The 26,402-nt window shown below is 40.3% G+C and overlaps 1 protein-coding gene across 2 annotated transcripts in view; it reads left to right on the top strand.

The window, feature by feature from the left end:
* Positions 1–2,605: 2,605 nt before the first annotated feature.
* The window catches only part of TET1 (tet methylcytosine dioxygenase 1), a 100,049-nt gene continuing 76,252 nt past the window's right edge, over positions 2,606–26,402 (top strand). The window contains exons 1-2 of one of the 2 annotated variants that reach the window (XM_060682236.2): positions 2,606–3,110; positions 16,879–18,880. In XM_060682236.2, coding sequence (XP_060538219.2) covers positions 16,994–18,880 — 1,887 coding nt within the window. In that variant the 5' untranslated portion in view covers positions 2,606–3,110; positions 16,879–16,993. The remainder of the gene's footprint in view (positions 3,111–16,878; positions 18,881–26,402) is intronic. The other variant, XM_060682237.2, reaches the window with a different exon arrangement.

The following is a 26,402-nucleotide window of genomic DNA, read 5'->3' as shown; positions in this document are numbered from 1 at the left end:
ACAAGGCAGCCGATACCAACAAGTTCTAGCTTGTGTATTGAGTACCAAGCAAACGAGTACCGAGACAAAATTTTCATATCAAAATGTGTCAAGTATCAAATTCAATGAGTTTCAAAGCAGTTAAGTATCAAGGTAACACCGTGCATTAAAAGTCCATAATACAAATTTTTTAAAATGTAAAATAATATATACAGTACCTCTATAGACTCTCTGAAACAATTCTATTGTTGAAAGCTTCAGGAAAGCCAATAACATAGTTGGATCTAATGGTTAAGGCACCAGGCTAGAAATCGGGAGACGGAGTTCTAGTCCTACCTTCAGCTGGATAACTTTGGGCCAATCACTTTCTCTCAGCCCAACCCACCTCGCAGGTTTGGTTAATGTGGGAGAAGTAGGAGTAGGAAGGAATATTAGGTATGAGCGCTGCTTGGAGTTATTTATAAAAATAATAAAGGCAGGATAAACAAATCTAAAAGAAAATAGAAACCAGCCTAATATATAACAGGAATCTTCTTCAGCAGTCTTAGCTCTTCCTACCTCCAGGATTGTGGAGAAAAGGAAGAAGAGGAGGAAGAGGAGAAGGAACTGTAGTATATGCCTCAGTAAAAAAGTTAGGTAGAACTCTACTTGTAATGCAACTGATGATCCCATCAAGGAGAAAATAGGACTAGTTCCATTTTCCATCATCCTGCTATGTGTCCAATCCTATCTAAAGTTGAGTGTCCTTAAAATTTAATGAGGTTTTATGTAGTCAGAAAGCTGCTGCTGCTACATTCAATTTTTTTTCCTTTGTTGGGATTATTATCAGTTATGTTTTAGCATCTCCTTTTCCTTGCGGAATTTCTTGGGAAATTCCTTGGGGAATTTCTTGGAATACTATTCTAAATCAATGTTTCTCAACCTTAGTCATTGTTAAGATTTAACTTCAGATGTGCTGCCTGGTGAATTCTGGGAGTTGAACTCTTAAAACGGCTAAAGTTGAAAAACACTGTTCTAAACGATTAAAATCTATGTTTTTGCAGCTTAAGATACTATTCAGTTACACTGAGCCAACGGTTTCTTTTATGAAGAACACTAGAGTGTACCAAATGTCCATTATACAGATCATTCAAATGCCTCTTGGAATTGGTCAGGGTGCAAAAAGGTAGAGACCAACCATACCCTTAATCAAAATTAAATTAATCTTTTTCCTTAGGATTTCTGTTTCCATATCTACAGACCCCTCACATCCTGGACATAAATTGTTTCAACTTCTACCCTCAAAAAGATGCTATAGGACACTGCACACCAAAACAACTAGACACAAGGACATTTTTTTCCCCCGAATGCCATCATTTTGCTTAACAACTAATTTCCACAACACTGTCAAATCATTTACTAAGACTATATTGCTATTATTATTCTCTTCTTTACTAGTATCTATCTCTTCCCACTTATTACTATAACCATGTTGCTTGTATCTTTCCATTTATATTGTTTTTACTTGTTTCTTAGTATGATCTGATAGCTTATTAGTAACCTTGACTATCACTAAGTGTTGTATCTTTCTATTCTCGATGAATGTATTTTATTCTCCTTATGTACACTGAGAGCATATACACCAAAGAGAAATTCCTTGTGCGTCCAATCACACTTGGCCAATAAAGAATTCTATTATATTCTGTTCCGTTCTGTTGTTCTGTTCTGTTCTGTTCTGTTCTATTAACAGGCAGAAATCCAAGCTCAGGTGGGTGAATGTATTTTATTTTCCTTAGGTACACTGAGAGCATATACACCAAAGAGAAATTCCTTGTGTTTCCAATCACACTTGGCCAATAAAGAATTCTATTCTATTCTATTCTATTCTATTCTATTCTATTCTATTCTATTCTATTCTATTCTATTCTATTCTATTCTGTTAACAGGCAGAAATCCAAGCTCAGGTGTGTGAATGTATTTTATTTTTCTTAGTTACACTGACAGCAAATACACCAAAGAGAAATTCCTTGTGCGTCCAATCACACTTGGCCAATAAAGAATTCTATTCTATTCTATTCTATTCTATTCTATTCTATTCTATTCTATTCTATTCTATTCTATTCTATTCTATTCTATTCACAGGCAGAAATCTAAGCTCAGGTGGGTGAATGTATTTTATTTTCCTTAGTTACACAGAGAGCAAATACACCAAAGAGAAATTCCTTGTGCGTCCAATCACACTTGGCCAATAAAGAATTCTATTCTATTCTATTCTATTCTATTCTATTCTATTCTATTCTATTCTATTCTATTCTATTCTATTCTATTCTATTCTATTCACAGGCAGAAATCTAAGCTCAGGTGGGTGAATGTATTTTATTTTCCTTAGTTACACAGAGAGCAAATACACCAAAGAGAAATTCCTTGTGCGTCCAATCACACTTGGCCAATAAAGAATTCTATTCTATTCTATTCTATTCTATTCTATTCTATTCTATTCTATTCTATTCTATTCTATTCTATTCACAGGCAGAAATCCAAGCTCAGGTGGGGTGCAAGTCTGAGGGCTGAAAAAATATTAACACACCCCGACAACACATCCCCGATTCTGTCACAAGGGACAGACTTTTCCGTGACGAAATCCGCTGCTTAGTCCATTTCGGAATAATCATGCTTTGAGCTTGGCTGACCGACTGACCCCCCCTCCCCCTCCCCCACCCACACAGGACTGGGCGAAAATAAGCAATCCCGCTCCGCAAATTGGGGATCCAGCTCGCGTTTTACTTTCCGCTCCAGGGCTCCGGCCGGCCGGAGAGAGAGAGCGAACAAGCGAGAGAGAGAGAGCGCAGCGCCGCGCGCCCGAGTAGCCTCCCTCCCAGCGGGTCTGGCCGGGGAAGTTGCAAACTCTGCGGGGAGAGAGAGAGCACGTTTTCTTTGCCCCCTTTGCTCGGGGTCCCGGGTGGGTGGGTGGGTTTTGTCTTTACCTTGGAGGGCTTTTTTTTTTTCCTCCCCCCCGCCCCTCTCCTCTCCTCTCCTATCCCCAAAAATACAAGTCGGTTGGATGAACCATGGAAGAAGTTCCCTTGCTTTGCTGCGGTGGCGGATTGCAAAGCCATGCCTCGTAGCCGCTTCCTGAAAACGCAGCAAAACTGGTACGTATCAGCGGATCGAGCCCCGGGGGGGGGGGGAGCCGATCCTGCGGGGAAGAAGGAAGAGGAGGAGGAGGAGGAGGTGGGGGTGCCGAAGCCCTTTTCCCACGTGAAACTTGCTAGCGAGTTTTGGGGGCGCTTAAAAGAGACCCTTTCCTCCCCGCCCCCCCCGCCCCCATAAATCGGATCGCCTTTCCTTGCAACTTTTAAAAAGTTGGCCCTACCCAACAAACGACATCTAAATAAATTAATCTTTGGCAGCGTTTGTTTCGCGTTGGTCCTCCAGTTAGTACAGTTGTACTTATTCCCCTTAGTCTTAACCTAATAGTTTGTTGTGCAAATGTGTTTTTATATGTGTTTTAATAAAGTGTATAAATTGAAAAAATAATAAAAAAAGTTGGCCCTAAACCTCCCACGCTGCCAAAAAAAAAAAAAAAACCTTTTCGGCCGATGGATCGGGGAAGGGAAAAGGGAAGGCGGATCAATTGGGACGTTGGTGGCTTCGGGAAAACGACGCCCCGATGTAAAATATTCGTGTTTTTTTTTTTAAAAAAAAGGCATCCAAGAATCTGCCACATTTGCCTTTTAAAAGCCAGTCTTTGGGGGGGGGGCGAGGAGGATGGTGGTGGGGGAAAGAAACAAAAACCCCCGCCGGGCAGGCAAAAAGTGGCTTTAAATCTCCATACAAAAGAGAGGACGATTTAAAAGGACGGCTCGGCAAGCCCCCGCCGCCTCTTTTCTTTTTTTCCCCCCCCCTCAATTTCTTAAGCTTTTCGATTTTTTTGCGGGCGGAAAAGACAACAAAACAAAAGTTAAACGGCGTCTTCTAAACTTTGCTTTAAAGAGAAATGTGGGGGGGGGAGAAAGGAAGGGTGTGTGTGTGGGGGGGGGATTTGGGTGAAATCGCTTCATGTGTCCATGGAGTGGGGTTTTTTTTTTTACCCCCCCCTCCCCATTATGGCTGATGGTCTTGCATGGTCAAGAAGGAAAATGGCATGCAACTTGTTGACTTGGCTGTTTATTCAGCCCCTTCTCGGACGGGGACGTGACTCTTGGCCACTTTTGGGCTACTTAAATCCTGGAGAAGCGACCCCCCTGTCCCTCCCTGCCTCCCTCCAGGGAGCCATCTGCTTGAAAATGAGAATCGAGGCCTGGATTGGTCTTCTCACCCCCTCCCTCCCCCCTCCCCAATTGCTGATAACTTGCTTTCTGGAGGAAGGAGGCTGTATCTCTCTCTCTCTCTTTCTCTCTCTCTCTGTGCGGTTGCTCAACCGCAGGGCTCATTCTAGGCAGCAGTTTGGAAGTTGAGTCACAGGCAACTGGATTTCTTTTGCTTCCCCCCCCCCCTTTTTTTTAAAAATGTCTTATTGCTGTTGCTTCTCCCAAGTAACTTCTTCAGGCTTGGTTAGGAGAAGATCCCACTTGCTGAGACTGAAGGAGCTACTTCAAACCAACCCTTCAATCAAAGCCCCCACCCCATCCCAAAAAAATAAATAAATAAAAAGAAGCCCAGTTGCCATGACTCAACTTCCAGTCAACTCTACCTTGATGATAGAAGAATCTTCACCCACGTTCTAGGCAGCAGTTTGGAAGGATAGGCAGCCTTGCCTCCCTTGAGACCTGCCCCCCCCCCCCCGCCCGGCACCCCTTTGGCCCTCTTTCCTTCTCTGCCCCTTGCAGACCATGTGGCTTGCCGGAGTCGTAAGGTTTTACTGTAATTTTGCTTCCTTAAACTCCTGCAAAGGGTAGGAAGTGAGTGGAGAACTTTCTGAAGCCTGGCAAAAGGGCTCTTTCTTGAGTCTCTGAGCATGGGGGCAAAGCAGCTTTCAAGCCATTGATTTGGGAGAATCGGTTTGGAAGAATCCAGCCGAAATACAAGTCTGCATGGCACGGTGACTGACGCGTGCCATCCTGATTTCTTCAGCCAGCAGTGTTGAGGGAGAGTACTTCAAAGTCCGAAAGTTGGCTTAACTTTTTGAGACCCAACGAAAGGGGGTGGTTTTCAAAACTTTTTCAAAACTTTTCAAAACGTGCATTTCTTGTGATGCACAAGTGTTTCGTTAATTGCCACAATTATTCTACCACAACGGCATCTTCCATCAGCCAGCAAAGATTCCCAAAAGGAGTGACGGATGTACGTCTCTTTCAGCACACTCAAGCAAAAGTGCAGAGGAACAAGCGGTTGAGCACAGTTTTCTCTAGCGTATGGCTCCCTCTTGCGCATTACAGTCTCAAGAAACTGTTGCCTCCTTTAACATTAAGGGTTATTACACCGTGGTGAAAATGTGCACACCGGCATTCCTGCATGCAATGTGCTGTTGTTTGGCTGGATTACATGAGAGGTGTCCAATCCGGAATAACTTGTAATTTAGTAATGCCATAAATATTTTGAATGCTTCTGACCTGCAGCTGCTTGGAACGTTGAAATGGGCCATCTGGCTGCATGGCCAATAGCATTTTTGGAGATTACCCTTCAGACTGAATATTTGAATAAAGTGGCCAATTCGAAAGGTCTCCTTTTTATCAGTGAGCACAGTTAGTGCTGGTATTTGTCTAGACGTGTGAAGTTTTTCTTAAGACTTGTGGAACAAATCCATTGTGGAAGGTGGATTTTTCCAATACAAGTATCCCTCAATTTACAGCAATTTGTTTAGTGACTGTTTGAAATTACAACAGGACTGAAAAAAGTGACTGATGACTAGTTTTCATACTTGTGACTGTTGCAGTGTCCCCATGGTCACATGATAAAAATTCGGCCACTTGGCATCTGGCATGTATGTATGACAGTTCCATTATCCCCAGGATCATATGATCACCATTTGTAAACTTCCCATCCGGCTTCCGACAAGCAAAGTCAATGGGGGAAAGTCAGATTTCGTTAACAATTGCATGATTCGCTTAACAACAGTGATTCACTTAACTGTGGCCAAAAAGGTAGTAAAATGGGACAAAATTCAACAACTGCCTTGCTTAGCAATAGAAATTTTGGGCTCAATTGTGGTTGTAAGTCTAGGACTACCTGTAACAGACATTTGTCGAAGAATCTGCCAGTCATTTCTAAGAATGCTGATGTGCAATTGCCAAACTGTAAAAGCAAACAAAAGGTGGAATAGGCATGACTTAAAATACTATTTAGAGACTTTAAGAATCAGCGGCAAGTTGTAGCTGAGGTACCCATACTTTTATGAAAATGCCTTTGTGTGTTGCGTATTTACACTTATTTAGTGGCAACAGCAACTTGCCTCAGAATCTTTACAGAATATATGCCTGTTTGTAGATAGCATTTTTATTGTACAACTTTGCTGCCTTGTGCATGGAACGTTAGAACAAATCCAGATAAAGTCATCTTCTGGTTATAAATATCTCCCTCCATCAAAAGCATTAATAAGCAATAGAGCGGGATTCTGTGACTTTTCACAGAAGATTGAACTAAAGCCCTTCGGAAGCAACATGAGGGTATCATCCTGAATCTTGAAACAACATAGGGTGCATTTGTCATATATCCCAGAAAAGAATGTTTTAATAGAAGATATATTTACAGTAGTGGCCAAAATTGGGAAAAGTGTATTTTCTAAAACTAGCTAATAACACCACTTTTTTTGGGAGTAATACCATAAAATTATATATCAATGGAAAGATAATTGAATCAAGAATGTAATGCAATAACTTTTATGAAGGATTTGCTATTAGAATAGCAGTTACAGTATAAAGAAATAAAGTGAAACACATAGAAAAAACGAGATATACAAAAATGATCATCATGTCAGTTAATACTTAGTTGGGTAACCTTTAACATCAATTACGGCCTTACAACGTCTTCCCATGGAGTGAACCAAGTCTTTTAGTTCTGCAACTGTTCTAATGTGAAACCAAGATTGAATGATTGCTTCTATTAACTGGGTTTTATTGCTGTGTCGCTTCTGACTAACAAGTTTCTTTAGTCAGCTCTGTAGATTTTCAATTGGGTTAAGGTCTGGGCTGTTCCCAGGCCATTCCAGCAGTGGAATAGGATTATCTTGACACTCCAAAAAAAGTGATGTTATTAGCCATCAAACCTCAAAAATACACTTTTCCCAAAAGGTTTCCACAATTTTGGCCTCTACTGTAGCTTACGGTTGAACTGTGGAGTTCCTGGTGCTCTCTCAGCCTATTGTTTGTTTGCAGTCATTCCACTATCTGAGTAGTGGGGTGGGTGGGCTTTGCTCTCTGTATATATGCAGTAGCTTGCCCTGCCAGGATACCCAGCCAAGCTCAGAGAGATTCCTCAAAAATGGTTTTACTGGCTGTAGTCCAATCTATTAGGCTTCATGTACACTTAAGATTTCCAGCAGAGGTTAATGCCAGTTTGAAATCCACACAGTACTTGCGGAGGCCTCATCAAGGTGTTGAAATATATAAACAACTTGTCTTGGCTGGACTGAGCACGAAGGAAATCTTTCCAGAATTTTTGAAAAAATAAATAAATTGAAAGCTCCAAGTCAAGTTGATTCTTGGTGGCCCCTTGAGCATGTGGATGCATATTTCTTGAGAACAATGATAAAGAAATTTGTTGTCTTTTTCAGGGCTGTTGTTTAGTGTTCTCTAAATGGTTCCCAGTTCAGGTATTGATCAGGCCAGTAGAAAAACCATGAGTAGTTGTGATAGTTACACTGATCATTTCTTCATCTTGTTCTCAAACTCAACTCTCATTCTTGGGTTACCTATATCTTTTGGCATCCAATTTTTATTTCTATTCATGCTGTGTTTAATTTTTCTAAGTACCTTAGTGCAACGCAGAAACCATTTCCCCTTAAGCATTTTTGAAGGCCTACAAGGAAAAAAATGGTGTTGTCTTTTAATACCCAATTTTCTTTTCCATTGCCTCTATGTTGTCCCTCTTCTACTTGCTGTTATATTGTAAACAGTTTAAATGAAAGGCATTTTTCAGCTTTTTGCCTGAAAAGTGTAAAACATGAAATAATTGGATAGATAATTCCTGAATGAATAAAATTGAAATTAGATAGATAGATAGATAGATAGATAGATAGATAGATAGATAGATAGATAGATAGATACATACATACATACATAGGCAGGCAGGCAGGCAGGCAGGCAGGCAGGCAGGCAGGCAGGCAGGCAAGAGGGAGTTATATTTGGGAGAAAGCCTCATGAATTAATTGGATATTACTTATTTTTTATTTTAGACTTTTTATTTTGCCTTTATTATTCTTAGAAATAGCTCAGGGTTGTGAAAAAATATTCTTTCCTCCTCTTATTTTCCTCTGTTTTCATACTTTAGGCAGGACTAGAACTCACAGTCTCACAGCTGTAAAAGATATAAAATAATTGGAAGTTTGATGATCATTGTGGGCTACTAGATACAAAATCGCAGGATCCAATCTGGGTTGGGACCAGAGGTTTAGTCATAAGAGTTTTTGGACACGTACTGGAGTCCATCCTCAGGTAACCTCTCTCTAGCATAGGGATCTCCAGCCTTTACAACTTTAAGACTTGTGGACTTCAACTTCCAAAGCAAAGCTGGCTGAGGAACTCTGGGAGTTGAAGTCCACAAGTCTTAAAGTTGCCAAGGTTGGAGACCCCTGCTCTAGCAGATTGTGTGCTAGAGAGAAGTGCTAACACACTCTGCTAGAGAGAAGTTCCCTGAGGATGGGCTCCAGCACGAGCTGAAAGCTCGGAAGGCTAAACCTCTGTCAACCTTTGACTGACCCAGACTGGATCCTGCAACATTATCCTGGTATGTGTATATTTGCCTTCATTTGTGAAACATGAAATTGTTGTATCCCAATTTAGGGGAGTTAAGGAAACACCCATCTGATAGGCACTGTGTTGAAGATGGTAGCTTTCGCTGGATGTATTTATTTAGGCAATTTATTTGCTGTCCATCTCATATCCAATGACTCTAGAGGTGAACAGCAGAGCTAACTGACTCAAACACAGAGTCTTTTGGTATTTTGGTGTTCTTGGTTAGAGCAGAGAGAGGCAAAGGGATTCCCCTTGGCAGCTGCACATCTGAGACCCAACCTGACATTTTTTAAAAAAGGATCAAAATAATGATATAGCAATATGATAGCTGCAAAGCAAAAGACCACCAAATTTATTTTCAAGAATTCTTCATGACCTCACATAGACATGACAGGAAGTCTAAAATGTAGGGGGGCGGGAAATGCGATTGCACTCTATATTTTATTGCTCAAAAAAAGAGAAAAGTGGGATTAAAAAGTATCCAAGGAGAACAATTTTGCAATATTTTGCTTTAGGATTAATTGATGATTTGTGGTTGATTGCATTCATAATGGTGGCCATTTTGTGAGCAGGCAATGCTATCTCCAGCAACCATTTTGTAAAGGTATCCAAGGTATGCTCTCAATACTTCCAGTTTTTTTTTTTTTAACTGGTCATAAATTTGCTTACCCCTCTGCTGCCGAATATATCTTTTTCCCCCATTAGCACATTATTTTGCACTCCTTCCCTTCAAAGCCACTGGTGGTTGTACCATCAAGAAAAACTTATCTTGATGAAGGGATTTTCAAAGTCAGGCACAGAGACATCTTTATCTGAAAGTCAGATGAGGTGGCAACCAACTAGTTTTCTCTATCCCAGTCAAGAGATCTGATCCACATGATTCAGTGTCCTGGGCAAATGAATGAAATTCTGCTCTGCAAATTCTTAAAATGGAGATAAGCAGAAGTCTGATGACCTTGAAAGCTACAGTCCAAATGTTTTGCCTTAAGCATTTAAATGGTTCAGGCCAGTCCTGGTCACACCTGGCAAGAAAATGAACATTTTTTTTTGTAAAAAGTTTTTTATTGTTTTTGTCAGATGTAAATGCCTTATTCTCCAATGTGTAAATAATGTATATATGGAACATCAGAGGTTAACTTATTCTTTGGACTTTAATGTATTCATAACTTACCACTCCCATTCCTAGCTCCACCCCTTGTATATATAAGGAGCCACCCTCACCATTCTCGTCGCTTCTACCTTGATATTCAGTGAATATAGAATGCCTATCATAATTAAAAAGAAATATATTTAAAGCTCTAACTCCTATTATCTTTATTGAGTCTGATCCTGAAAATATTGCAACAAGCTGGTAGCAGAGGATGGTTAATTGACTCAATAAGTAATTAAAAATGTCCAAGAAAGATAGGCCCAACACCAGGGCCTACAGCAAAGAAATAGAAACTGATCAAGAGATGATCAACGAATCCACCAATGCGATTTCGAGAGAATCCGAAGAATACACCACTGAAGAAGAAGAACTAATGAGTGAAAATAATGACCAGAAAGAAATCGAAATAGAAAATAACGAACTCAGGTCAGAGATATTAAAGATACTAAAAAGCCAAAAGAATGATGAAAGTCTCATCGCGGACCTCCAGGAGATGCTGAAGAACAGCGGAGCAGCGAGAGAGAAAAACGTCATTAAAGAAAAACCCAAAGATCAAAAAACCGTAAGTGAGATGACTACTGAGAAAATAGTTGTTAAAAAGAAAAGATGTGATCCCGCGCGAAATTTTGAATGGCAGCCATCTTGGTTTCAACGAACTTCAAAAGAGAATGGAGCAGAGCCAATCAAAACGCTCAGTTCAAAATTTCTGGCGCGAAAAACACTATCAGACGAAGAAAGTGAGAAAGAAGTCTCAAACTCTTCAGATGATCCAAAATCAGAAAGTGAAGACGATTTAACAAAATCTCAAGTAAAATCAGCAATGAAAACGCTTTTTGCTGCTTTTGGGCCAAGACTGAAAATTACCAAGACATCTACGAAGAAGCAAGAAATCAAACCGGCGACTCAAGACCTGCACGCTCCCATCCTGACTTCGAAAGCGACGACGCCCGAGCCCAGAGAGCCATGCCGATTTCGCCCTACACCACAGACAAAATCGAATACCAACGCACACAAAAAGAAGAAAAGAACCGTCGCCACCACCAGAACCCCAAAAACCGAGCCAGAGACCGACTCATCTGAGGAGGAGCGGATCGAGAGAGCTGAAAGGGAGAGAACCTTCCACGACGCCACCAAAGAAGAAATGAGCAACGCGCATGTGCGAAACTACGTAGACGACCCAGAAGGACTTGAACTGACCAGAGAACCGCGCAGACTCATTGCAAGCATCCCAATGCCGTTCTGTAATTTCCTGCACTTGAGAGATCACGGACTGCCCCAGGTTGTAAGTAATGGACAGAATAATGTAGGTAACTTACCCAGTGACTTCCCAAAACTTAGAATTGATGGCATTAATTTACAAGAGTGGTATCAACAGCTTCAGGTTATTTTCATGAAAGAAAATTTACTATTCTTTATAACTAGCCCTCCAAGAAGACCTTGGACTTTAAAAATAGATTGTTTACATCATAGAGCATTTTTCATAATAATATCTAGCGTGTCTCCTGCAATGTATCATAGCATCAAACCAAACCTAACTGTATCAGAAATAATTCAATGCATGTTTAATCTATTTCACAGCGATAGCGTAGCTACAACCACAAGAATGTCTAAGGATTTCTTTTCCTCTAGAGTAAAACCAGGGGTTTCTATAAGTGAGCATTTGATAAATCTAAACAAAATAAGAGCTGAGCTACAATTGAGGGGGGAAGTGATTTCAGATCAAACAATGAAAAGTGTTATTATCAATTCACTTGATCCATCATGGGATAGCTTTATGTCACACTTAGATACCATTAATTTGGGATATTTATCCATAGAAAGTCTATCTAACAAATTGATAGCAGAAGACAATTCAAGAAAAAATCGATCCAGTAACCAAACAGACCACAAACCTTTTAGGAAAGTAGTCTTTCAAGATAAACATAATGAGGCCCTTAGATGCTACAATTGTGGATCCAGGGAACATAGTAGAAGAGACTGCCCCAAAGTCTCAAGAGAGAGACATAGACCAGAATATAGGAGCAAATATAATTACAGACAATCTTCCACAGATAGACACAAATATAGAAGTCCACCAAATTACAAAGAAGGTAGAAGGGGTAGAGAAAATTCAAAAGAGAGGAAATCTGGGTCACTGAATGGGCTAAATAAACAAGACAGCACCAGAACACAGCAGGATGAGAATAACAATTGGCTTATTGATTCTGGTGCAACAAATCACACCACCAACAACAAAAGTATATTATCTTCATTTATAGAAGATAAGTTTGTGATAAAGGTAGCTAATCAAGAAAAGGTTCAAGTACTAGGCAAAGGAAATGTGACCTTGCCTGGTCTAGGGAAAATAGAGGGGGTATTATTAATCCCAGAAATACCTCACAACATACTAAGTGCCATAAAATTAAGCAGAGAATCTGATATCAATATAGTTTTCTCAAAGGGGAAAGCAACTATAGAAAAGAACAAAACAAATGTAGGTACTGTAATGATAAAAGGAGGTCTACCCTATCTGATAACTAAAGAAAGATGTTTACATAACATTGATTCAAATATGGAAGATTGTATTGAAGCAGATGATGAAAATGTCAGTAACAGTGACAATGATGAGTGTAGAATAACTCATGATCACAAAAATACATACAAGGAAAAGAAACCAAAAATAGGTAAACCAATTCATGATGAGTGTGCTCACATCTTACACAGGAAGTTAGGACATGCAAGCTTTCCTGTAGTACAAAAAATGACTGAACACGCAGAAGGTGTCAAAATAAAAAATTGTGAAAATTATTTGGAATGCTCAGTATGTAAGTCCACCAAACTAAAAACCAGTCCAAGACCAAAAAAATCTAACAGATCAACTAACAATATTTTTGATTTGGTACATATGGACTTAGTTGGTCCATTAAGTCCCTCAATTACCTATAGAAAACGTTACTTCCTAACAATAGTGGATGACTACAGCCGATATGGTTTTGTTTACACATTAAAGCACAAGGATGAAACATTTCAGAAATTTAAGGAATTCTACAAACGTATAGAAACACAACATAATATCAGAATAAAGCAAATTATGACAGATAGGGGATGTGAGTTCATGTCTAAAGAATTCTCCCAATGGTTAAAGGATAGAGGAATGTTACATTTCACGTCCAATCCTTTTTCTGCATTTCAAAATGGAGTTGCAGAGAGGAAAAATTCCACACTACAAACCATGATTAGGTGCACATTAGAGGATGCTGGTTTAGGCAAACAATTTTGGTCAGAGGCATTACATTATTCGAATTACACTCAAAATAGAACCTGGTCCAGTATTGTGAATAAGACACCATATGAGGTGATGTACAATAGAAAACCCAAATTATCACACATGCACATATTTGGAGTCACTGCAGACGTACACATACCTAAACAATTGAGGAGAAAGGGAGAAAACGTATCCAGGAGATTAAGATTCATGGGATACGAAACTGGAACCAAAGGGTACAGATTTATTGATAGTAATAACAAATTTATAGTATCCAGAACAGCTGTGTTCCATGAACAGGCCAATTGGTCAAAATTGCACCTTAATGAAATATTTCCTAATAAATGTAAAGATACGATATCTTGCGAGGAAGGAACAACAGAAAATCAAAATATTAACAAAAGTAAGAACAAAACCAAAACTTGGACTAATAGTCAGCATAAAATAAAGACAGACACATTAACAAAAAAGGAAGCTAGATATTTGCATGATAACCATAGCAAGCCTGAAAGAACTATTAGAAACAATAGAAACCAAATACCAAATAAATACAAAGATTACATAATGCATATGAATGGAGAACAAATAACACCTAATACATATGAAGAAGTATTGAAACTTCCACATGAAGAAAGAGAAAAATGGGAACTAGCTATGGAAAAAGAGATGGAAAGTTTACAAGGATTAAATGTATTCACACTTGCGATCGCACCTAAGGATAAAACAATTATAGGTACCAGGTGGATTTATAAAATTAAGAACTTAGAAGGAGGCAATACCTTATACAAGGCTAGACTAGTTGCACAAGGCTATGCACAAAAATATCCAGAAGACTATACTGATACATATTCACCCACAGTGAGAACAGAGAGTGTCAAAACAGCCCTTGTAGTAGCATCTGCACTCAATCTGGACGTATTCCAATATGACATACAGACCGCATACTTACATGCAAAATTAGATAAGGAAATATATGTAAGAGCACCACACAGTCAATACACTAATAAGAACGAAATTTGGTTATTAAATAAGAGTCTGTACGGATTAAAGCAATCCGGCAAAAGATGGTACGATTGCTTGGTAAAAGTACTTAAGACCATGGATTTCAACGCCACCACTGCTGATAACTGTTTCTTTGTAAAAAAGAGTAATGATCATATTGAATTTGTATTAATTTACGTGGACGATATTTTATACATTGGAAAGCATAAAGAGAGCAGGGAAATCTTTGTAAATAAGTTAAATGAACACTTCTCACTGAAATCTCTGGGTAAAGTGAATAAATACCTTGGTGTGCAAATTAACAAAACTAAAAGGGGATTCAAACTTACACAGAAAGATAAAATCATCGAACTCCTAAACAAATGTAACTTAAATAATGCTAAAACCTGTGACACCCCTATGCAAACTGATTTTCTTAGAAACACTGATGAATCTTCCCCTGAGTTTAAAGACAACACATTTTACAGATCAGTTATAGGTTCACTCCTTTATATATCTAATTGGACTAGGCCAGATATTGCATTACCTCTCAATCTATTGTCAAGATATGTTAGTAAACCAACCTTGTATCATTGGGAAGCTGTCAAAAGAATTCTAAGATATCTGAAGGGTACATTAGATTTTTGTTTAATGTTGGAACCCAATAATGACAGAGAACCAAAAATTACTTGTTATGCTGATGCAGATTGGGCTGGTGATACATCATGCAGAAAGAGTACTTCTGGTTATGTTTTTCTATTGAATGATTGTCCAGTTTACTGGTATACTGGTAAACAAGAACTAGTAGCCACTTCTACTACAGAAGCGGAATATGTTTGTTTGTCCAAGGCTGCAAATAACCTTGTATGGTTCAATGATCTGATCACTGATGTTTGGAAGAAACCCACCTTACCATTTATTATGCATGAAGACAATAAAGCGGCCATTGAAATATCCAGATCCGATGCAATTGGACAAAGGTCCAGGCATATTGATATAAAGTTTAAGCATGTGAGACAACTGTCTCAAGACGGATTCATTAAAGCAATACATTGCGATACTTCTGAACAATTAGCTGACATATTAACAAAACCCTTACCTTCTAAACAACACAAATATTTAACTTCTAAATTATATGTATTATATTGTCCTGAATCAGAATGTAATTGGTGTTGTGTAACGAACCGGCATTTAGAGGGGGATTTGTCAGATGTAAATGCCTTATTCTCCAATGTGTAAATAATGTATATATGGAACATCAGAGGTTAACTTATTCTTTGGACTTTAATGTATTCATAACTTACCACTCCCATTCCTAGCTCCACCCCTTGTATATATAAGGAGCCACCCTCACCATTCTCGTCGCTTCTACCTTGATATTCAGTGAATATAGAATGCCTATCATAATTAAAAAGAAATATATTTAAAGCTCTAACTCCTATTATCTTTATTGAGTCTGATCCTGAAAATATTGCAACAGTTTTATACACAAGCAAACACATCATACATCAGTCATTCCGTGTGTCATCTCGGTGTTTCTTCAGTGACTTCTTCTTCCTCTTGCTACTCCTCTTTTCTTCCTTTTTTACAATATCCCTCTCTCAATACAATATTTTTATTATATCATTCTCTTATTTAATTATTAAATTATTATTAAATTATTAAATTTTCTTTATATGCGGTGGATATTGTTAATTTGTAATTTCTTTCCCATAGCTGTTGCCATCTGTCAGAAATGAACATTTTGAACAAGCCAAGGGTCACTAAACAGAGATGGATATTTACTAACAGATAGTAAGCACTGTGTATTATCCCCGGGCCCAGGAGGGGAACAGATAGGGAAGAGACAGAAAATTTCCTTTGGCAAGGAGCTACTTCTGGATATCCATTTCTGTAAATTCTGCAGATCTTCTGTATTGCCCTCTTGGCATAATAGGGGAAGATAAATAGTGGGTATGCCATTAAGCAAAGCATGTGGTGTGTAGTTGTTGGGTGTAGAAGTTAGTGGTGCTTCCTATTTCAAAATGTTTTGGGGCTTCCAATTTCTTATCTCTGAAACTTGCCAAGACTGCTTTGAAAATCTTAAGAGAAAGGGGAAGTCACAACTCTTCATGTTGTTTGTTTCATTATTCAGTGCTTTAAACTGAATAAAGTGGGGGAGGAAGCTTTTCATTTCCACTTATATTGGTGTTCAGTGGATTGGGTGCCGATCAACCTTCTGTTTTGTTTGTTCTCCAGCAATACTTAAAATTTGGGGGAAATACAAGCCTTCAAAAAGTAAAGCATTATATACAGTATTACAAAAAAAATAAAATAAATAAAGCGCCACCTTCAGATGAAGGAAAATCAGCTTCCTCCAGACTTTGCTGCCAAAAAACATGTGCCATTTATAATATTATTCCATAGCATAGAGCTAAACAAATTGAACTATGAACAGGAGTGTCTTGCTCCATTCCTGTCCCCCCCATGCCTTAGGCAAGCTGCTAGCTATATCACTTTTCCTCTTAATTCTCAGTCTGTGCAGCTTTTGATGCATCTTGCAAATTTGATGTTAATGCTACAGAGATGATAAAAAGTGACATGAATGTTCTAAAGCTTTTATGTGAAACCTAAAATTCTTCACAATACTTCATTGTTCTTTCTTTCTATTTCAGCTCTGTACTACACAGAGAATGTCCTGACAAATGTGCAGGCTTCTCTTGAAATGAAGACCATTTGCAAGACTCCATGAACTCTTAATTCCAGTGTCACATCTACAGTTTGATAGAAATGGCCCGGGATGCCAGATCTTCACGATTAATTAAAAAAGAGGAGATAAGCAAAAAGAAACCGAGTCCTGTTAAAAAGAAATCTTGCCAAGGAATAAAAGATGCCAAGAAAGAGTCCTCAAAGAAAGAGTGTCCTACAAGCTGTAGAAAGTTAATAGAAGACCAGAACGATGGCAAGAAAAAATCCCAAAGAACTAAACCTCCAATAAATTCGCCATGCCGATTTCTCCGGAGCAGTGTAACCAAAGCCTTTTCTGGAACATCTTGGATGAACCTGGAATTAACGGATAATGTTCTCTTCCACGACCAGCCGCCTTTGAGCTACGGTGGGTTTTCCATGACTCTCCGCAGGAAACCGTTTTCCCATCGGCTGTTTCAAGCATCGACAATCACAAAAGCTAAGAAGAGCGGCCCGAGAAAAAGACAGAAAGCCAGATCAGGAATTTCCTCTGCACTAGAAAGGAAAGAAGTTGAACAGACGACAAGAGCTTTTGCACGAGATTTAAACTTGAATAGTGAATTACCTTCTCCCAAAGGAGATAAGGCCCCATGTTCTCAGGAATCAGGCTGGTCCTCTGTAGATGATAATCAAGCCAAAAAGAGAGGGGTAATGCACCCCTCCAAAATTTCTGTTTCTAATAATGGTGTGACAGATACTTGTAATTTAGGAATACTAGAAGAAGGACACAGATGCGAAGATTTTGTTTCCCGTGAGCAGGCCCTGGAAGATTTGTTTACTAATACCTCAAATGAAATTTTGTCTGAGCCTCTTCTCCACCAATTACACCTTGACTTTGACACTACTTTAAGGGTACAGGAAGATGAATTGGGGACATCCGTAGAACCGTATGCGAAGAGTAACCTGAATTTACCTCCTGTCCCCCCAGAACATTTCTGTTCACATTCCTTTTCCATGTTGAGCCTTTCCTCAGAACAAGACCTGGCGTTGCATAATAAAAGTCCAGAGACGTCTCTGGAATCTCATTCCAAAACTGGACATGAGATGGTGCTACATCCCTGTGAATCCGAGGCTGCCGTTTTGATTACCTCTGAACTGATCTCAAAATTGCATCTGGATGACCCGTCTGTGCTACCGGAACCCCTGAACAAACCAGATGCTGAGCCTCCTATTGCAGAAGAAAAGTATTTGCAGTGTGCCTCTGGCTCAGAAGGTTGCTTAAAAGAACCAGACCTTATAGGAGACACCCCTAGACCAGAGGATCTGGACCTGGTGCCAAGCAACCAAACACTTGATTCTTCTCCCTACTATAGCTGTGAGCAACCAAATGAACAATCAGTCTGTGAACAGATTTCTAGCATTTCTTTGAGTAATTTCACCTTGGATGAACTTGAACGGACTCTTGAACGGATTGCTGCAGAAACATTCACTTTAGGACCAACCTCTGCACCCTTTAATCTGGAAAGAAACACCACTAGCCCAGTCAGCAGGGAAGTGTCTAACGAAAGTTTTCCACAATCTCCTAATGCAAGGTTGACCTTGGGCGCAGGAGAGGGGAAAGAGACCATCTTGTCATCTAACAAGTCTGTTTCAAGGCAATCAGATCCCTTGTTGCAGCTGGGGAGAGATGGAAAAATCACAAACTGTCCCCAGGATCCCAAGAAATGTGACACCAACACAGGGGTGGCATCCGAGCCCTTATCTTTTGAACCTCCAATTGGTGGGTGCCTTGCCTCTTTGCAACCTGTGGTGGAAAAGAAAAAAAGAAGGCGTTGTGGAGTTTGTGAACCTTGTCTGCGGAAAACTAACTGTGAAGAGTGTAGCTGCTGTAGGAAACGCAAAACTAGCCACCGGATATGTAAAAAGAGAAAATGTGAAGAACTGAAGAAGCCCCCACTGTCCATTCCAGCCTCAAAGCAGCCTGCAGAGGTAAACAGATTCGTTTCAATATTGCTTGAATTACTGGGATTTGATTTAAGTGTCTGAAATCTGTTTGCCCTTAATGAGAAATAATGGTTGGATTTCCAATGGTGTGAGATACACTGAAATCAAACCAGTTAAAGCAGGGATGTCCAACCTTGGCCACTTTTAAGCAGTAGTGAAATCTGAACTGGTTTACTACCGGTTCGCCAAACATGAGCTGCGCATTCGCATGTGCAGTGCACGCCAAAGGGAGACTTGGGAAGGTAAGTAGAACAGCTGTGTGAAGGGGTGATCAGCTGTGGCACGTGATCACGGAACCTTTTAAAAAACTTTTTAAAGGCATTTTTACTAATGGTTCGGGCGAATAGGTAGTAAAAAAGGCTTTAAAAATAAGAAAAGGGCTCCGACGATCACACCTGTGCTGTGCGATCGTCTGACCTTTTTTTAAAACCTTTTAAAAGCATATTTTACTACCGGTTCCAGCAAATAGGTAGTAAAAAAATGCTTTAAAAAAGAAAAAGAAAAAAAAAAAAAAAGCTCTGACGATCACACGCCTTGCCTTTTTTTTCTTTTTTAAAGTATTTTTTACTACCTATTCGCCTGAACCAGTAGTAAGAAAATGCCTAAAAAGTTAAAAAAAAAAACAACTGACAAGTCAGCTGAGCGATGTGTGATTGTAGGAACTTTTTTCTTTTTTAACTTTTTAAAGCATTTTTAACTACCGATAGTAAAAAAATGCTTAAAAAATAAAAAAAAAACGATCGCACGTTGCTCAGCTGATCGTTGGAACTTTTTTTTTTTACATTTTTTCCTACCAGTTCGGGCGAACCGGCCCAAACCGGTAGCATTTCACCCCTGCTTTTAAGGTATGTGGACTTCAACTCCCAGAATTCTCCAGCCAGCACGTGGCCAAGGTTGGATGCCCCTGATTTAAAGTTTCGCATGTGAATTCTGTTGCACAGCTGGTATTAAGTAGAATGCACTTCACATAATTTTTGAGCAATTAAGAACAGAAGTTTCAAAAGAGGTGGTGAATCCCTTGTTAGCAAATACCATTCAAAATATATCTTGGTATTTAATTGTGGTTAATGTTTTGTAAGGAGATGGCTAAGACTCCATTCTGTCCTAGAGTAGAATAGAATGAATGAGTTGGAAGGGACCTTGGAGGTCTTCTAGTCCAGCCCCCTGCTCAAGCAGGAGAACCTATACTATTTCAGATAAGTGACTGTCTAGTCTCTTCTTAAAAACCTCCAGCGATGGAGCACCCACAACATCTGAAAGCAAGCTGTTCCACTGGTTAATTGTCCTCACTGTTGGGAAGTTTCTCCTTAATTCCAGGTTGCTTCTCTCTCTGATCAGTTTCCGACCATTGTTTCTTGTCCTGCCCGCCTGGAGAATAATCCTGTTCTATTCTAATAATTGAATGTTGCTGGTTGGATTTATTTCAAGATGGTAGTGCACTTCCAATATGGAGTGCATTCAGAAAAACTGTCTGCCTTGATTTCAAAACTTCTGTTTCCTTTTACATTTTGTCTTACAACCGTCGTTTTGTAGTCTTTTAGAGCAGGGCTCCATTGTCAAGTAGTCTGTAGCTCCAGAGTAAGCGGGAAGAATTGCTCTGTTATGCTTCCTTTCACCATCTATCCCAGGCATCCTTAAACTGTGGCCCGCGGGCCGGATACGGCCTGCCAGTGCAAAGTATCCGGCCCGTGGAGTGGTGTGATTAAGCCCCGCCTCTCACTGTGGGCCTTATCTTCTAGTGAGCCAGCTGGAATGCCAGCTGAGGGCCAGCTGAGGAGTGATCTCGCCGGTGCAGCCTTGAAAAGCAGCTCTGGGCTTGTAAAGTACTGCTTTAAATTAAAAGTCTTTGAAAACAATTTAAACCAGAGCTTAAGGAGAAAGGCAAAAAATTTGGACTGTTAAATTGGCCACGCCCACCCAGTCATATGACCATCTAGCCACGCCCACCCACCCAGTTTGCGCCCCACCCACCCAACAGCTTGAGGGACTGTGAATCGGCCCCCTGTTTAAAAAGTTTGAGGACCCCTGATCTATCCTGTTGGAATTGCAGGTAGTCCTCATCTTAACGACAACTTTGGACAATTGAGTCCAAAATTTCTGTTGCTAAGCAAGACAGTTGAGTTGAGTTTTCCTCCCATTTTATGACCTTTCTTGTCATAGTTGCAAGTGAATCACTGCAATTGTTAGGTTTGTGACAGGGTTGTTAAGTGAATCTGGCTTCCTCATTGACTTCGTTTGTCAGAAGGTTGCAAAAGATGATTATGTGACCCCAGACACTGCAACTGTCATAAATACAAACAGACGCCAAATGTCCAAATTTTGATAATCTGTCCATAGGTATCATGACGGTCATAAGTGTGAATAACGGTCATAAATCACTTTTTTTCAGTGCCTTTGTATCTTTGAACATTTACTAAAACAACTATTTGTATGTATTTCCGCTCCCTACCTTGCCTTAGTCTAAATTTTTTGTTATGCCCAGAAATGCAACCTTTCTACTGTACTGCTACAACCAATTCAAGGGTGGGAAATCTAGAATTTTCCAGATGTTGCTGGACTACAGCTTCGACTTACTGCACCATTGGCTATGCACAGAGTTAGATCAGCACCAGATGGAAAGGCAGATGTTTCCCACCTTTGAATATTACTCTATGCTTGATTTTTTCTGTTAATTAACAACCTGGTTCTCTGGCATCATGATAATTTAGTCACCAGAAATTTAAAAAAAAAAGTAAAATAATAAAATACCATATGATTGGTAACCAGAACAAATGTATTTATTTGGTTTTTATTGCATCTTCGTTGCTTTTATAACTAACTCAAAACAGTGAAATATATAAAAGACTAATAATCCTGAAAAGAGGAGAAAATATACGTAATTTCTCATCTTCTTTTTTTTTTTTCCTGAAATAGAGCAGTGTAATGTTGTGGTTTATCACAGTAAAAATAACTCTCTTCAAACAGAGGGAATGAATGTACTTTGGGGCTACTTTTAAGAGGAAATCAGATGTGATTCTGTGGCATATGGCAAGCCTGGAACTTCTCAGAGATGTCAAGCAGAGAATCCAGGCTGCCTCTGAGTTTAGCCAGAGGATGGAGCTATAAGCAAATTGGCTAGGCCAGCAGGAAGCATTTAGCCCAGACAATAATGTTAGAAGGGAAGCTGGTTTTGGTTTCCTTTTCTAGTTTATTTTACCTTTGCCAAACAGAGCCTTGAATTTTTCTGTTCCCTGGGGGTCAATCTTGTATATCAAAAGAAGTTTTACAGCAGATCTAGGAGCCTGAAAGACTGAGAGCATCTCTGAACTTTGATGTCGTTTACATTCAATCTGAAGTATTTTTGTGGAAAAATATGCTCCTATATTGATATTAATCTTTCCTTGTCTCAACTGAGGAAACTTATTTCTTCCTCCTTGCACTTGAATAGGCTCTTTAGCTGACGGGAAATGCAGACTTATTCGATTTTGAGTTTCCTTCAGCATTGTGTTGTAGATGCTATTCGTGTCTTGGGCAGTAGTCAAGGAACCCTTGTGATAATGCAAGGCTGGGGTCTGTCAAATTGAATTCCCTGTGATTGTAATGGTTGACGGAAAAGAATAATCTTTCCTGTAAAGTGTGGATCAGCTCTAGGATCATTCATGAATGGGAGTGTTATGCCACTACATGGGTGCATTTGATGTTACGATAAACCAAAATTCCTTCCTTCATTCAATCAGTTTACATTGTCGCCCACATAACATATGACTGAGAGTGGTGTACGCCTTAAAACAACATATTAGTTTACTTTAAATAACTTATATAACCCGTCCTCTTAAATAAGTAACGCTACAAAATAAAATAGGGATAGTATCAAGATTATGTGAAGGGTAGTACTTTTTATACTACTTTGGTAAGACCACACCTGGAATATTATGTCCAGTTTTGGTCACGACGAAAGGAAAAAAAGATGTTTATTTATTATTCATTTATTGGTTTGATTTATATGCCGCCCTTCTCCGGACACTCAGGGTGGCTTACAATGCGCTAAGCAATAGCCTTCATACTTTTGTATATACCTGCTTAGTAGGGCTTTCGGCCCCCCCTAAGCGGAGTTCTTTCTTTATACAAAGTCAGCTTATTGCCCCCACAATCCGGGTCCTCATTTTACCTACCTCAAAAGGATGGAAGGCTGAGTCAACCTTGAGCCTGGTGAGATTTGAACTTGCAATAATTGCAGGCATCTGGTGCTACTTAACAGCACTTTAGTCTGCTGCGCCACCAGAAAGAGTGCAGAGAAGAGCAGCAGAGATGATTAGGGGAAAACATACAATTAACACTTGCATGAACTGGGGGTGTCTAGTCCCGTGATGGCGAACCTATGCCAGAGGTGGCATGCAGAGCCCTCTCTGCTGGCACGTGCACCGTCGCCCCAGGTGAGATCTCTGTGGCATGTCTTTCGTGAGCTTGTGTTTCCCTGCAAACAACGAAGCAAGCTCACAAAAGAAAAATATCTTACCTCTTGCCACGCTGCTGGTGTTGGGATGCACTGTCTCCCGCCGGCCAGCTGGTCTTCGGGTCTCTGCTGCGTATGCGCATATGTCTCTGCTTGTGTGCATGTCCACGCATGAGCACGTACTTTTCAGTTTGGGCATGCGCACGCATGCAGTTTGGGCACTCAGTGGATAAAAGGTTCCCCATCACTGTTCTACCCAGTATTTGGGATTCTCTTAACATAAGATTTTAAAGCTCTACAACCATGATGGCACGCAGAGCCCTCCCTCTCTGTTTTTTAAAAACACAATATATCCTTGAGGGACATCAGGGGTCACTGCAAAAGGTGCCAATTTGACTAGGCAAACTAGAAAAAAATATGGTCCGTGTTCAAACCATACTGTGAAAGAGATTTGAGTCCAAATGATATATGTTGCCTTATTACAGTCCCTAATGAAAATTGAATTCAAGTAAAACTTCCTTATATATGAGGAACATATCTTTAATTTTAGAAGGGGGTTTGGATTCTTATCCTCTTTCAAAGAGACTAATTTTATGAGCTGATATAAATCTAGGATGCACCTTAAAGATTTATAAATTCTGTATCTTCCAGAAATCTTGCCCATATCATCAGTATGCCTACCCTATTTCCCCCCAAATAAGCCATCCCCTGATAATAAGCCCAATCGGGCTTTTGAGTGCATGGCAATAAGGCCAAGCGCTTATTTCAGGGTTCAAAAAAATATAAGACAGGGTCTTATTTTCTGGGAAACACGGTAGTTGCTCACTCACATCCTATTTTCTTGAGGTGCAAAATTTTATTGAAGCCAAGGGAATGAAATAATACAAATTTAGGATTGGCCAATAGGAGAACCAGAGTATAAGAGTGACATTCACACTTTCTGTGGTTCAGTCTTGCTGAAATTGTATGTCAGTCCCTTGAAGTAGTTTGTGAATGGTTGCCCTTATCTTTCCTAATATCCTGAGTGTCATAAACAAGCTGTTGTCAAATTACAGTTGTAATACAGATGTATCAAGATTCACGATTTGAGAGTAAAATGATGAGCAGTGTACTGGTTAATCCTTTTTCCTTAATTCAGTATAAAGGCCAGGAATGATATATCATGCATTTTTACTCAAATTTGAAAATAGCCACATATGTGAACATTCAGTTCTCTGTAATTTCAGATGCTTTAAAACTTGGTGTAGAATTAATGCTTATTTTATTACTGGTTGAAATCTGATAAGATAAGTTTAGACATTATAAAATGCAAAAAATTAATGCAGTGTTTTCAGCAGAGTAAAACTGAATCAAGTGCAGGCAAGTACATTGTGCTGAAAATGTAGTTTATGTTGCCTCGCATCCAAGTGTCGGATATTAAGTACATAGGATACCCACTCACATTAGATTGGTGTTTTCTCAAGCTGGGAAACTTGAAGATGTATGGACTTCAACTCCCCAAATTCCCTAGCTAGCATGTTGGCTAAGGAATTCTGGGAGTTGAAGTACACACATCTTCAAGCTGTCAAGGTTAAGAAACACTGCATTAGATAGTTTTATCAAATGTGTTAATAAGCTAGAATGTGTGTTGGCAACCCGCACTCCTGAGCTGCATGCGGCTTTTTGACCTCTTTCCTGTGGCTCCTGACCTAGTCTCTGCCCCAAGATACTGGCCCAATCTGGCCGTGGCCGACACCAACCTCGCTAACACAAGGGCTGGCGGGATAGGAATGGGATCTGAGAGGAGGATACGATGGAAAGGGGGACAGATCCGCAGCTGAGGAGCGAGCACGAGTCGCGATGGCAGCGGCTTTGCCGAAGATGATCCTCCTCCTCATGCAACCTCTGGCTGACTGTTGCAGGACCAGGAGGGTGTGCATAAGCGGGGATACCCTCAAGCGAGTGGCTGGGTTCGGCCAAAGAGCAGCAATGCGTGCAGAACTGGCGGGTTGACTGGCTGATGGGCGAGCATCTTTGGCGAGGGCTTTCTCTGAGCCTGATCCCCAGGGTGGGCGTGCAAGGTTCGGTGGGGCCAGCCCCCTTTTCCCGCTGCCCTGAGCTGCTTTACTCCTCCAGTGGAATTGATTGAAAAGCATCCTCCGGGCGGCAAAAGTCCCCCCGTGTAAAGCCACCCGGAGGATGCTTTTCAATCAACGCTGCCAGTGGAATCACTCCGCTCGCTTGAGGAGGTTCATGCGCGCCCTCCTGGCCCCACAACAGCTGGCCAGGGGGTCGCATGAGGAGGAGGAGGAGGGTTGTCTTCGGTGAAGCCGCAGCAGCTCGTGCTCACTCCTTAGCCAGCTGGATTTCCAAAATTGCCAAGAAGAAAGAAAAGGAGGAGTAGCGAAGAGCCCCAAGGAGAGCTTGCCTGATCGGCTTTCTGAGAGAGAGAGAAGAGACACAGAGACGGATGGACAGACAGAGGGGGGAGGGGGGGAGAGAGAGAGAGAGAGAGAGAAGGGGAGAAAAACAGAGAGAAAGAGAAATGAGAAAATGATGGAGAGAGAGAAAGAGGAAAAAGAAAAACAAAAGAGAGAGATAAGGGGGAGAGGGAGAGAGAAATGAGACAGAGCTGGAGGGAGAGAGCGAGAGAGAGGGAAAAGAGAGAGAAACATGAGAGAGAGTAGGGGGAGAGAGAGACGGAGAGAGATGAGAGAGCTGGAGGGAGAGAAGGAGAGGGAAAAGAGAGGGAAAAAATGAGACAGAATAGCTTTACTTCAGTACATACCTCCTGAGGCGCTTGTTTGTGCTGTAGATGCTTCCAAAATTATATTGCCCACTTTTGATGATGCCAGATTATGATATGATATGATTTTCTGCAAAATTTTGGTGGAAGATGAAAGAAAATAGGTGTGTTATTCCTTTGACAGATTTAACACACCTAACAAGCATTAAATTATCCCTTCTCCACATAGGAGTGGGAAGAAATATGCATTGCATCCTTATAACAATATGTTTAAAACAGTGCCATGAACCCGATGGCCCTAATCTACTTTTGCCATATTTCTTGATTCTCTGAAAACTCCCAAACTAGGA

The sequence above is a fragment of the Pantherophis guttatus genome, chromosome 6 (genome assembly GCF_059756535.1).
Source record: "Pantherophis guttatus breed Tessera chromosome 6, ASM5975653v1, whole genome shotgun sequence".
Taxonomy (NCBI): domain Eukaryota; kingdom Metazoa; phylum Chordata; class Lepidosauria; order Squamata; family Colubridae; genus Pantherophis; species Pantherophis guttatus.
Note: the sequence above shows the minus strand (reverse complement) of the source record. Positions and strands in the feature narration are given on the sequence as shown.